Genomic DNA, 14,716 nt, shown 5'->3' on the forward strand with positions numbered 1-14,716 from the left:
GTGCAAAGTTTTTTGAACTAAAACTGTAATTTATTAAACTTAGGGACAAAAACTGTAAGTGGAAGTCCACGATAAGGACGATTTCTGTAATTAACTCTTATTTAAAAGAGTAAATACACTTAAAATAAAAATCATGTAAGAGTATTTTTGGAATTATACTATATAATAAAAGAAATAGATTCCGTGTTGAAAGTTACAAGGAGGAAAATATCTAAACTACCATCTCCATGAAAAATAACCCTAAATCTAAAACATGGCCCGCCATCAAAACTCTCTTTTTCACACACCGGCTCCTTACATGTTTTCACATACACCGTTCACACAAAACCTATACTATGATATCCGTTGCAACATGCGGGTACCATGCTAGTTAACAGTTAAGAAAATTGGATATTGTTTTAATTAAAGAAAGATAAAAAGGGCATAATGGAAGAACAAAACATTTCTACATTATATTATTGGATAATTTTTGATATAGTATATTCTTACGTAATTCAAAATGACTATCACATTTGATATTTTAATTGTTTGTCTTTAAAATTGTTTGAATAAGAAAACTTTCGCTTAAGCATACCCAAAACTTTTCATTATTAAATAATTGGATACAATACACAAGATTGAAAGTTCATTACATAAAATCAATACAACTTTATTTTTTCACCCTATAAACATTCATTTATAATTAATTACACATAAAGAGTTTTTTTTATGCTTTTTTTTTTTTTGGCTTTTATGTTTGCAAAGCTACACGATAAGATAAAAGAATTAGAAAAGTAATCAAGTCGAATAAGTCATCTTCACTAAAACCTGAATAACTTAAAGAGGATATATTTTTTTCTAGGTGATATTTTTAGTTTTTTGTCACATTGGATTTTTAATGCGGTTTCATTTTTTCAATTAAATTGTTATATTTATGTTACCATGTATGATATTAATCATCAATTCTTATCATAATCGTCAATCATAATCATAATCCTACTTATTAATATTTATTTTTCTATATGAGTATAAAGACCTTTATATACATTATATTATTTTTTTTTATTAATTCAATGATAATTATATTTATTCAAATGAGATTGTTTAATATATTATGTTTTTTTTTTAAAAGTATCTATTATATTATATTTAAAAAAATATATAATTTTTTTTTAATAATACTTATGTTTTATTAGTCATGTTTTAGCATATTTGGCGTGTATCATATATTCATAAAATATAATTTATTGTTTGCATCAGTTGTAACTTTATATTTTTTTTATATCATAAATTATGAATAATAATATAACTATAAATTATTGTATTTTTATTTATATTTTCAGTCAATTCTGCACAACGTGTAAGTTTAATCTACTTTTTACAAATATTGGCAAAGCGATAAATTTCATGAGAGGCTGAGAGGCAGCAACTAATGCCAATCAACCTTTTCATTTAATTTTACCCCTCCAAACCCCATATGTACAATAGTAGATATTAATATATGATAGTTTATGACCATGGCTAGAATTTATTAAAAATGTTTACAAAAATTAAGTGTTTACTGGTCCATAATCTAGTATCTAAACCAATAAATTTCAAACCAAGAATATAGAGTACAACTAGTATGGTATCCGCAAGTTACACCAAGAATAATTTATAAGACGCGAGAGCGATAATTCATGTTAATGAATGGCCGGTGTTGGTGAGTAATTATACACAAATGCATATATAATTAGGGATTTCTCTTGAACGGCGGTCGGTCAGTTCTTTTCTTCTGTTGATGCTGTGACTGATGCTTTGAGGTGATCTCTACACAATTTATTTTTGTCATACACAACAAATACATGCATTATATGGTTGTACTATACAACTGTATTTTGCATATAGTGTTGTGTATGGCTAAAAGGTGTTTTGCAAGGATCATTTTCCATAATTAAAATTTAAAAAGTTCTTAGAGGAGGGAAAAGTCAGTTTGGCTTAATTAATTGTAATTTTCAATATAGTCAACTTTTCAATAAGCTATAGTTAAAGGCCTATTAATATTTTTAAAATATGTTTGACTCTTGTTGTGATAAGATATTAAAGTCTGATAAATGTTCATGATAATTGATTTTTAAACACGACTTAATTATATATTTTGATTTGTCAAACATGATTGTTCATGCATTATTTTGTTATTTATTATCTATATAATATAACTAAAAGAGAGGGTTGGAGGTACATTTGGCACCCTAATCACCCTTTTTTAGCCTAATCCTCCATCCTTATCAATTCTCTAATTTTTTAATATTAATCTAAATTAATTTACACTTTTTGGTTTTTCATCACCAATTTATACTTTAACCCCAATCTAAAACAATTAATTTACATTTTTTGGTTTACCATTACCAATTTACACTTTAACCCAATTTAAAAATAATTAACTTACACTTTTTGATTTTTCTATCACCAATTTACACTTTAACCCAATTTAAAAATAATTAATTATATTTTTTGGTTTTCCATCACCAATTTACACTTAAAAATAATTAATTTACACTTTTTGGTTTTCCATCACCAATTTACAATTTCACCCAATTTAAAAATAATTAATTTATACTTTTCGGTTTTATTGGTAAGCTTCAGCTAGCAAATTTTCAAGTTGATTTCGGTATATCTATTTAATATATTTGAATTCTAATTTAATTAGTTTTGATTAATATATTTTGAGATTACCCGTCCACTGGACGGGCCTAAACACTAATTATAATATGTACAATAAAATGTGATTAGTTCGACATCATCATTCTAATATAGTTTTGACTGACAATCTGGAATCAAAATATGTTTAACATAGGTGGGCTTCCAATTCCAAATACTTTACTTTCTGACATAATTATTTATTATATATATTATATACAACAAGAGACAGATATTTAAAAATACGAATAAGTAAATGTAAAGAGAAATGATATTGGTATCATTTTTTCATGAGATATACCATAATCGTATATCATTAATTTGTAAGGAGAAGCTAGAACCACTTAAATGGAGGAATCGGTTGTATTTTGTCCTTTGTTCCCCATAGCAACTGGTAACACATATACTTTGTGATAAATCTATCATATACGAGTATAATGATACCAATACCACATTACCACCTCTTAATCTCCCCTATCTAAAACAAGTCTAAAAGCTTATAACATAATATAATCATCTAACCAATTTCGTATATATCAATATAAGTTGACTTACTGAGAACACCCTAATTTCATTTTAATACAATAATACATTACAAATTCATAAAAGTAATATATAAATAATTATCAATTATTTAAATGTTTAACAACATCAATCAAAATCAACGATTAGTTTTATCTGAACCTCTTTTTGATTAGCAAGTAAGCCACATTATCAAACAGACTTTTACGTGGAACAACACATGATTTAATTTCGTTATTATAATTTTAACTTCCCACTCCAACGACAATTTCCCTACACTTAAAATCGCAATCGGGCAAAATTAAGTTTGGAGGGAAATAAATTAGAATTTCTACTTTTAATGTATGGTTAGAGATGATGTTAGCAGGGTATTCAATGTATCACATAAACGAAGAGAACACAAATGGGCATACTAACTTCCCAACATCAATTAACCAAAACTTACCACTAAAACTTTCGTATTTATAAATGCGGACAGTGTCCATATTAGCTATAAAATTGAAGAAATATTTCTGGCATAAAATAAAATAACACAATAATGTTATTCATCCAGTTATAACCCCTACAAATGGAGATCACATAACACCACTAAACTCTTTGCCTTTCCAGATAAATTGTTCCTATGAGACACTTACACAATGATTTTCCCAAAAAGAAGCCCCGGGTATTTTAAGTTACCATATCAAATAAAAATCGACAGACTACCATTAACTTTCTAAGGTGAAATAGGACATGGTACACTTGTAGAACGAAAAATGAGACGATAAAACCTGTAAATACTCGTAGACCTACTGCTGCTTGTAAAAGAGAACGTAAGCTTGGTCATGAAGCACTTTGTTGGTGGAAATACCGACAACTGAAGCATCGTCATACCGTAGCCACTTGCCGCTAGGATGCAAGACATCAGCAGTGTAATGACCCTTTGAAGGCTCCCTCCCGTGATGAGTTATTGTTGCTACAAGCTCATACTTACGACCCTGAATACGAATATTGATGTAAGAAACTAAGACAGTTCCGCATCAACACTCAAAAATGAATATTCTAATGCATAAGACCTCAACATAGGTTTTACTGACATAAAATGTGACATTTTGTATTTAGAAAAGTAGATTTTACTGAAATGCTGACAATTTTGCGATCATATCGGACAAATTGTTTACAAAATTTAATGTTTTAGGACAGATGTTATGAAAAAGGTTATTGTTTCGGGATAAAACTGTTTCGGATCGACCCACCTGACCACTCTTGCCCAGAACCAATGAAAATTATGCGGCAACTTCAGCATACCGGAAAAGAAAATACGATTTTCCCCTTGTGGCCAAGCATTGATTTCTGACATACAATTCACTACTTCTAGATTTATATTGACAGGTATTTACAATCCGTTACTAATAGTTGCAACACGTTTACCAAGTCATGCCACAAACTGGACTACTAATTAGACATTAGACAACTTATATTAGCGACATAAGTTACTAATAGTCGCAACACTTGCAAAGAAATTACAAAAAACTTTTGCAAGATGATGTGGGATGATGTGGCATATGAGGACATGGGGTGACCAACTACATTAAAAAAATTTCTCTTACTTCCTCTTCTTTATATGTAATTTTGCTTGTGGTCTCGGTTGAGCTCTTTTTGACCGGCCTGTTTCTTCTTAATACAAATCTTGCTGTTCATAAATAAAAAATTCTCTCTAATTTGGGTGTCCTATTATTTTGTCAGAATGTTTTGTAATCTCTTTTACTTGTATCTGACAGCTCTCAACACGGGTGGGTCAGGTAGTTTGGTACCAAAATCTGACTGAAACATGTCATTTGACCCGCATAAACTTGTATCCATTCAAAAGTAAATGGGTCGCACCCCCTCTCATAATTATTAGAGACGATCATTTTTAAAGGTTGTATGCATACAAAAGACGGGTGTAGGCTGACTTCCAAATTGTTGACCCATTTCGTTTTTTGGTAAAATTATATGAGTTGGCCCATTTGAGATAAACACAACCCATTCAATCCATTTATAAGTAAATGGATCACACAACCTCTAATAAATATGGAAGAATGATAAGTTTATCATTAAAAGTGATGCAAATAATAATGCTAGATTTACCAAATTAAAGAAAAGAATTAATAAAATGAACAAAGATCATGATACCTCTGTTGTCGGCTGAAAAAGCAGTTCACGATGAAGAATCAGCTCAAGTGGAAAGTAGACAGGTTTCAAGATCTTGGTGCTCCCTTGGCTACCATAGCTGAACCGCATCAAGTGCAATATTATGATCTCCGGAAGCTCTAGTATCTTCACAGATTTACTCGCACTTACCAACTCAGCCTAATAATAAGATGAACACATTTCATTTAAATTAAGATTGGCAACAATAAAGACCATGTTAAGAATTAGGAGTGTGCCAAAATGTCTCTGGACTCGCAATACTCAAGTGTCTTACCAACGGTGACAGGTTATATACGTTCCAGTCCCAATTCTAGAGTTTAAAGAATCTTGTAAAATTTATTATCTGAATTTCAAACCACATATTTTTTATAGGTTTATAAATTTCAAACTATAACCTCAAGTTTGCGATCGGCTTAGAGTTTGCTTTGGGACACAACCAGCTTCAAAACTGAAAAATATTGGCATAGATTATTCAGGAACAATCAGGTTCCATTATGTCCTGTTGATATGATCACCACTACTAACAATTACGTTGGGTAATGTTTTACAATCACGCCAACACAAATTCGTCCATTATAAGTTGTGTAAGTCCAGGAATTGTCACTAGTAGCATTCAGTTATTGATTCGGCAGTAAGCTCATTCATTTGTATATATGTAACTAAACAGCTTAATAAAGAAGCATGGGTAATTAAAATAACAAATAGCATGAACATTTAGTTTCTCTACCATGAGAACATTCACTGACCTTCTACTTTAAATTCCCTAGCTTAGTTCTTGCAAGAAAACAAATGCCAAATAATTATTCCTTTAAGAAATAACTAGATGGGTGTCCGCGCGTTGCAGCGGTACCATTTAAAAAACGATAGTTAAGTGTGGTGATGATGGATACAGAAGGCGATGGTCGGGGTGTCGGTGATGATGGACACTGTCACACTGGAAAGTGATAGTATGAAAGGAGGGGAGACAAAGAAGTGGTGTGAAGTGAACGTGTGTGTTACTTATTTTAGGGTTAGGGGTAATTTAGGGATATTGTAAAAAATGCTTAAAGTCTTAAACCTTATTCTCTTTATAAGGGTTTATAGATAACATTTGCAAGCCTGCTTATAAGCAACTTTTGAAAAGCAAATGTGTGTTTGCTTAGCAAAAAGCTAGAAACTTTGATGGCTAAAAGGTTGGTATATGACACTATGCTGAAGTAGCAAGGGTAACACTTCTGTCTTCAAGCACACTCTCAGTAAATGCTTTAAGATTTTTAACTACTTATTGGTGTATTTAGCTTCAATACAATTAAATGATTAGCCAATTAGGGTTTAATTAGAAACGTGTATGTCAGAGTTGAGCTTAGCACTTCCCAATAAATTATCTAGTCAATTTGTCTATAGGATCTACAATCACCCTAAGAAAAATACCGAAAACTAAAGCTGCCATCATTCAGGTCACTCGTCATGTTAATAATGTAGCTCTTAATAACAACAGGACTATTTGTGTCTCTACCACAAAAAGAAATTCTTGAAGACAGAATTATGTAAGATTCGCACACCAGGAATGACGATGAATAGGAACGCAAATAATCCTGGGACACAAAACTAAAATTATAAAGTATGTAAAAAGTAACACAGCAGCATGGTCTAACAAGTATAAATGTAGAAAATAGGTGAACTGATAAAATGCAGGCATAACTAACAATTCATCAAAATCAATAGAAGATTCTCAAAGTGTAAAACTTAACTGCATCTTTGAGACCATACTATTTATTACTCCTTACCCTGAAAAGATTAGACCATCTCTTATGACCTGGCACTAATTTGGGAAGGCATAAACCAAATAAACTCAAATATAAACCATCATTATCTAGTGCTACTCTTTTGTTGATGCTAACAAAATCAACTTTCATCTAGTAAGTATCGGTGACATTTCAACTAGTAAAATGCTAACTTCTTTTAGAGTATAGCACATATGGTATGCAAACTGACCAAAATGATAATAACAAAAATATGTTTGGAAAGTGATGCAAGTGTGAAGGAATGCATCAACATTGAATATTAAACATGAGCTAGTAATGGTACCTTTCCAGCAGATGATGCACGATATCCTTCAAGGGTCTCTGGTGCAGAAAAAAGATGAAGTGCATCCTCTATTGTGTGGACAGGATCTGGACATATATTAAGGTGGAGCAGAAGAAATGGTTGTATAGTATTGGAGGGTTTGTTCCCTGTTTATAATACATAATACGTTATTCAGCTGGTCAAAATAAAATAAAATAAGAGGTTATATTGCAAGAACCAAAGTTAGCCTTTGAAGTTTAAAAAACCAAAATACTTCCAAAGTTAAGGTTCTAAAATAAGAGTATATTCTAATGAATCAACATGAGAGAGACCCGTGCAATACAGAGATAACAATGATTTTGTACTCCTACAATTGCATTTAAAAGACACTCCTCTTCCCCGTATATTCAAAAAAAGAAAGTTGCAAATATGTTTATTCTTCACTTGTTAAACAAAATTTCATCAATTAGGGTTGTAATTTACACATAGTAGCTCGAGCTCACCCATAAACTCAACTTTGACTTACAATATGGTTATATTCATATTCGAACCCAATTACAGATAAATAAAAAAAACAGGCAACATCTTTCAACCCACTTTGACTCATCATACATGCATACTTGGGATGACTAGTCAATCAAAGCAGTTCATGAGACACCAGGTACAGCAAACTGAGCATACTCAAATCTTGATTCAAGGATATCAAACACCTGACTTAGCTATTTTATTGAGTACACAATTCTTGATAAAATAAAGGGTAAGCCATGACAATAAAGGTGTCTGGTCAATGATATGAGCCTTGTAATTGGAAATCAAACTCTTACAATGAACTATCAAGTAAATACAGTTTACTCGAAATTATATTTGGTGTGAAAGTTTGGTGCAAACATTGGATAAATCATATTTGGTGCAACTATATTCTTCAAAGATACTTTTTTACACCAAATTTGATATAGTATTTAATGGATCCATTGAAAATGCCATTAGGAAACACGTCCTTGACTCACACTTGTAGCTTATTTCATTAATTAAAGGAATACAAACCCAGTTGGCTATGTACATATATATTTAACATGTCAAACTTAGTATGATGTTTGAGCTCAAATAAAATAGACTGCAGCTGTTGGTAGGTGATACAAAAAAGAATTAAGCAATGAAATACACATATACATATGAAAACACACACACACGAGCATTGGAAAACAAAAGGATTACCTTTAGCCAGTTTCATGACAACAAATGTAAAAAAATCAAAAGATACCTCAAACATCTTACCTCTTGCCTTCACAACACTGCTCAGTTGGCCCCCAAAAATCTCGCTTAGCTTAGATGGAACAAAACTTTGTGTTCTAGTAATTGCAGTTTTGTTTTTCGGACCAACTGTCTCCCAACCATCACCATCTTCATCACTCACCGATGAAACCAGTGAAACTTTGCCCCCATTAACATTGGAATTTGCTCCTTCAAATTTTAGCAATTCATCATGCATTTGATGCATAACAAAACTTAGAAACTCTTGAGCATCTTCTTGCCTGAAAAAACTTCCAAGTCAATACCAAAAAGAAACATAGAGAAAACTTGCTCACCAACATAAAGTACACATGAGTTAGTTAATACAGATGATGGAAACTATCCAAACATCAGCAACACTGGAACACACACACACACACACACACACACACACACCTTGGTCTCCCTGAGAAGCTGTTTGGCATATCTGGGGAAAATTTGTTTAAAACAGGTTCAAACATGACAGGTCGCAAAGCTTCCCTGCTTTCCAATAGAATATTATCTTTTTTCTTTGAGTGCAGATTAGATGGCATGTCAAAGCTAGATATAAACTCAACAAAAGCATGTAAAGTTGGGTACCCAACCTGAAACAGGGTAAAAAAAATAATGAGAACAAGTTCCATAGTGCAGCAAACGCAAAAATCGCCAATTCACCATCGCATCATATAAAAGAGTAGGGATGCAAACGAATTATACTTTTGCTGAGTTACTCAACCTGAATTCTTAACAAGCTTTTTGAGATCTATTGTAATATCTAAGCATTAACCCACCCACCCACACACACACATATATAGTATACTGTATATATAGTGAAGTGATCAAGTGAGAGCCAAAATAATGGTGAGAAAGGTGAGAACCACTAAAAAATCATCTCTAAGGGCTTAGCCCTTAGAGTTAAGGGCTACGCTCGTACCATATCCAACTGCTACCATCTCTTGGATCACCGCCCATCAAATCCATACCATTCCCATATGCGTCCGGTCCTTTAGAACGGATAAGGGCAACGCCCGTACCGTATCCATACATTTTCAACACGCAACCAATATGATTTTTACAAAAAGAAAAAAATATTTTATTTTTTTAGAATGGGTTTTTCTTAAAAGAAAATAGAAGAATAAAAAAAATTAAATAATAAAAATTATAAAAATAAAAAAACTACACCAAAAAGGAGAAAGAGGGAGGGAAACTAGTGGTTCTCACGGTTCTCTCCCATGTTTTGGTTCTCACATTAACCCTACCCTATATATACACACACATATTGTCTATATATATAAACTTAGGGAACTGTAAAGAGGACGAGCTTTAGCCAATTTATTTATGCCAGTATTTGACTTGAGATCTTACAAGTATATCCATATCTAGTTCTTAAATTGAGCTCCAATCAAGCTTGCTAAGATAAGATTCATTACTAATGGATAAGTTCAAGAAATTCAAGCTCTCATAGGAATTTCAAGTCTCAATGATGAGGGCTTGTCGAGATTTCAAATTGGTGATCAAGAAGCTTGAGCTCGTTTGCAGCTCAATTCAAAAAAACATATAAAACTGTAGTGTACCTTAGGTATGTTGTGCATTCTTAGCTTCTGCAAGAGATTTACAAAAGGTGAACAAGCCAGTAGTGCCTGAAGAGTTGCATTCAAAAAGCACAGATTTCCTGAGTTGATCAAACCTCGAGGAAGTAACTCAGTTGCAGTTGTATGCAGCCCATTTGATGGAGCCAAAATATTCTTTTTGGTATCATTTATTTCCAGAGCTTCAAATGACCCGATTACCTGTTCTTGATTTGATGATGGTGAAGCCACAGCTTCTGTGTCACCAGCACTTTCAGGTACAAATGACACAGGTAGTTCTGCATCCTTTTGTTTAGGTACTTTTATACCATTGCTAAAGGAAAGAGAACTTGGATCATGGATATCTCCATTTTTATGTACAGCTGAGACAAGATTTTGTGACGCTTTTGCTGTAGTACGAACAATTTCACCAATGTTCTTTTTCTTAATCAGATTTGATGGTTGGTGCTTGTTGGCGGTTTCTTTCTCACTTGGTCTGTTGTTGACGATACTCACAGATCTCAGAGTTGCAGCATCCAAAGAACCAAACATAAACTGTACATCATTTTCTTTTGGGCAACTCTGCAGAGATTTGACCTCGTCCTCCGTAAATGATCCAAACACAAACACCTAACAGTGATGAATAAGAAATATACATAATAGATAATAAGTTAAAATGTACTAATTAAAAAAAAAAAGATAGTTCTATAAGTAAAAGTGAAAAGTGAAACTTTTTAAAACAACTGTTAAGAAGTTCAAAAATCATCCTTGACATTCTAAGAACAGATGCCAATCTTAGCCGCAGAAAGAGAGTGATAAAATGCTTAAAAGTAATGATGTTTAGACATCTATTACATTAACACTAACTTGTTTGTTATATATAGACTTTTTTCAAGCACCAAGCACAGCAAGAAGTAGAATCAAGCGATTAGGGTGACATACTAAAATATATACTAATCGCCCTAATAGATAGAGTTATACCCTCGTTTATCCGTAAAAATCAGTTAGTGCACACTGCACTGGTAAACTCATAGCCATCACCAAGTGGTCTAGCGGCAAGGAGTTGTGACTCGTGTGTCCTTCTGTAACTTCTAAAAGCATTAAGACAATAATGCCGTATAATACTTTTCGGTAACTTCTCGATTTTGTTATTTGATCAGATAAAGAAAATAACACCCGAGCCAGATTTCCAGCTTGTCAAAAACAATTGAAGTTACAATCAAAAATAATTGAGAACACAAGGCAAAGAGCAGTAGAGTGAAAGACAAATGACGATCTATTTTCAGAAAGGTAAATAAGCATAAAAATATTTATATTTAGTCCAATTTAGGATATTTGTCCTGCAAATACAGAAGTTATTGACAATTGTTTCAGTTATGCTAGTTTCCAACGTCAGGAGTGACAAAACTACTCGGCATAAAGTGTGTAAATAACTTCAAAAACTTTATACCAAACATCAGTGCACGACTAATAGAAACATATTAGTGTTTAAGTTAAGATCAATTATATGGAGAAAATCACCACAATTGGTACCAAATATCAAGTTGTAGTTCATTTTCCAGAATATAAACTTTGAAAAGACTATCACACCAACCAAAGTGCATCCCTTTTAACTATACATAGAAGACTGTCACATCCTCTAAAAAGAAAAGTTAACAATCGCATCTTTGTGCACGGTAGACATTTTATTGAATAAAACCAGGAATTATATAAAAAAAAAAAAAAAGAAAAGTTAACATTCACCTAAAACAGACGATGTGTCCATCATTCAGCAGATTCATATATCAATAGAGACAGTAATATAACCTAAAATTTTACTACATGTCAACACGTTACTACTTATTTGTGCAAACCGGTCTTTTTGACGGAATCTTGAGAATTTAAACCTACTGATTACATACATATTCATAACTATCACAGGAGATTAAAGTTTCACAGTCAAAACCTACCATTTTAGCTTCACTTCTTTGTGCTAAGTAAACCTTATGATTAAGTAACAGTTTATAAATTAATGTACAAACTAAACCTAAATATAATAATCTAATCTAATAACTCAAAAACAATAATCAAAAAAAAAAAAAAAAAAGTTAAACCTAAGCTAAACATTAACTGAGCATCATATAAATAAGCAGAAACTAAACATATATAAACATAGAAAGAAAGGAGGAAAAGATGGGGAATTACGTTGCGATCAGTCATCTTATGAGCTCAAAAAGAAGCTGAGCAAGTGAAGAACATGATGGTGACGTGTAACAGAGGAGTGCCGTACAGTGGATGGATGATGATGAAGAAGCAGAACAGCAGTGGAAAACATATGAATGTAAAGTTTTAGTTGGTAATAGAAATATATATGTGTGTGTGAGTTTGTATGTATAATTGTGTGTATGTGAGTGTGATGTTTTTATGTGATGATGAAGGATGGATGGATGGATGGAGAATTAGGGTTTTTGTCTATATGGCCTTTTTTTCCTTTTCTTTTTTCTTCTTGTTGGCGATCGGAGGGGGGACAAAACTAGTTGGGGTTGAGTGAGCAAGTGATGGACCAAAGGAAATTTCTTAGTGATCAGGGTTTATAAATCTTACTACTAGTATATTTTTCTCAAATAAAATAGATAGATTTTTTTTTTTATGTAACAAAAAAGCTATATATTTTTTTAAAACCTTTTTAATCCATTTGATATTTGATTTTATATAAATTTGGTTAGTTGGATCCGGTTTGAGGGAAACACTATATAGAAAATTGGTTTACCTTTTTCGGATTATAATTTTATAGTAATGGTTTTTGTTTGGGAATATTGGAAATTAGGTGGAATAGAACCAATTTGGTAATTTTATTATCATTCTTTAGAGCATCAAGTATGATAAGTCACTTCAGTACCATGTCAGTTTTCACAGTTTTACTGGAAAGACTATAGGCAACGGAGCCGACAACAACAATAGACATTAATTGCGAACCTCCTACTGAGTTATTTCAGGTGACGAATTTTTTTGGCAATCTTCAACGAGGACGAGAAAGAAATAAACTATTTCAAGTAATATCTATATATTACAGTACTATATAAATAACTTTTTATAGTTTTATGTATATAAAGAAAACAAGAAAGAAAAAAGAAAAAAAAAAACTGATGCCACTAAAAACAAGAGAACCAATAACGCCGGACATCGGCATGATTTTGAAGAATCTTAATGATGAGTTCAGCGCCGGATGGGGGAGGGATGGAAGAGAGCTCGACGCCGATTGCCATGTAGATGTTCGGGATCGGCGTTCTCCTTTCATACCCTATGCTCTTATAGAGTATAATTTGGTCCCGCTAAAATATTGGTTGCCCCGGCACTTGGGCTTCATGTTGACTATTATCGAGTCTGTGTTGTCTTGAATATATACTTTTACGTTATCTACAAAAATGTCTAATTATTTTGTGTTCAGTAAATTGTATTTGTGTAAATCATGAAATATTGATTTTTTATAGTATGTATATTACAAATACATCCCATATCTAAGTAAAACATATATTGATAGGAAATAGAATCATAGAAATGTATTCCACTCAGATTACTACCTTACTTCATTCAATGATATTATTTGAGTCAACTTATAAACAGGGGCGGTACTAGAAAAAATTTCTAAATAAGGCAAATTTAAAAATCTGTGAAAAATAAATATAAAGAGGGTCAAAATGTTAGAAAACTTTTAAAAATCAATGAAAAAATTAAAAATACATGGCAAAATCTAATTTTTGAGGGGAGCATTTGCCCCCTTTACCCCCCATGTGGTACCACCACTGCTTATAAATATTGCATCATCTATGATTTGTCAAAAGAAATGCGTTGTTAACTTCTATATCACTAGAAACTTTCAAAAATGACACCGTTAACCTTTTCTTTTGTTTGTAATATGAGTGTTGATATGGAAGCCTAATATATGAACCTACGTATAAGCCTAATAACAAGATGTTGCCACCTGTATTATAATTAGAAAAACTAAAGTTTTGAATAATCATTTTCCGAATATGCCCTTCAAAAATAGTAAATCTATTTTCTTAGTACTATATTAATCATTTTCGTCAACAGTTATTCAAATTTACAGCATTCCATAATCGATTTCTTTAACATATACATACAGGTTTTAGGTAAAATAAAACAGCTATTAAAATAAAACAAATAAAACAATAGATTTTTCTTCAGTGATAATCACCGTACATCATGAAATTCATTGTACATCAATTGCTACGTCAATCTTCGTGCATCAATTTCACTATGATTTAAGGGTCAAGATTTTGTCTTATTTGTTTTACTTTAATACTTGTTTTACAATACCCAACCCCTATGCATACATATATAATAATTATTTAATAATTAAATATAATATATTAATATAATAAATATCTAACATAAATTCAAGAAATGAATATATACACCAATTAAATTAATATATGTTACCAAAATGTCATGTTTTTAACAATTAGTAAATTTTATTATAA

At 31.8% G+C, this 14,716-nt stretch overlaps 1 protein-coding gene across 2 annotated transcripts; it reads right to left on the minus strand.

Annotated features, from left to right (window-relative positions):
* Positions 1–3,666: 3,666 nt before the first annotated feature.
* On the minus strand, positions 3,667–12,766 carry LOC122607238 (ubiquitin carboxyl-terminal hydrolase 24). Of its 2 annotated transcripts, none has more exons than XM_043780176.1 (7): positions 12,420–12,766; positions 10,242–10,865; positions 9,085–9,272; positions 8,674–8,930; positions 7,420–7,565; positions 5,335–5,511; positions 3,667–4,157 (listed from the first exon to the last, which is right to left on the minus strand). In XM_043780176.1, exons 1-7 carry the CDS (start codon positions 12,432–12,434, stop codon positions 3,969–3,971), a joined length of 1,596 nt encoding a protein of 531 aa, XP_043636111.1. In that variant the 5' UTR covers positions 12,435–12,766; the 3' UTR covers positions 3,667–3,968. The 2 variants fall into 2 exon arrangements, with proteins under 2 accessions (XP_043636111.1, XP_043636118.1); XM_043780183.1 differs by lacking the exon at positions 12,420–12,766 and adding an exon at positions 11,217–11,371.
* Between the last annotated feature and the right edge of the window lie 1,950 nt (positions 12,767–14,716).

Source organism: Erigeron canadensis, chromosome 1 (assembly GCF_010389155.1).
Source record: "Erigeron canadensis isolate Cc75 chromosome 1, C_canadensis_v1, whole genome shotgun sequence".
NCBI classification, from domain to species: domain Eukaryota; kingdom Viridiplantae; phylum Streptophyta; class Magnoliopsida; order Asterales; family Asteraceae; genus Erigeron; species Erigeron canadensis.

Excerpts from the sequence above, each read along its gene's own strand:
- LOC122607238 (XM_043780176.1), bottom strand. Across the intron at positions 9,273-10,241 it reads GAATGCACAACATACCTAAG|GTTGGGTACCCAACTTTACA; the intron begins GTACACTACAGT and ends ACCCTGTTTCAG. Across the intron at positions 8,931-9,084 it reads AGCTTCTCAGGGAGACCAAG|GCAAGAAGATGCTCAAGAGT; the intron begins GTGTGTGTGTGT and ends AAGTTTTTTCAG.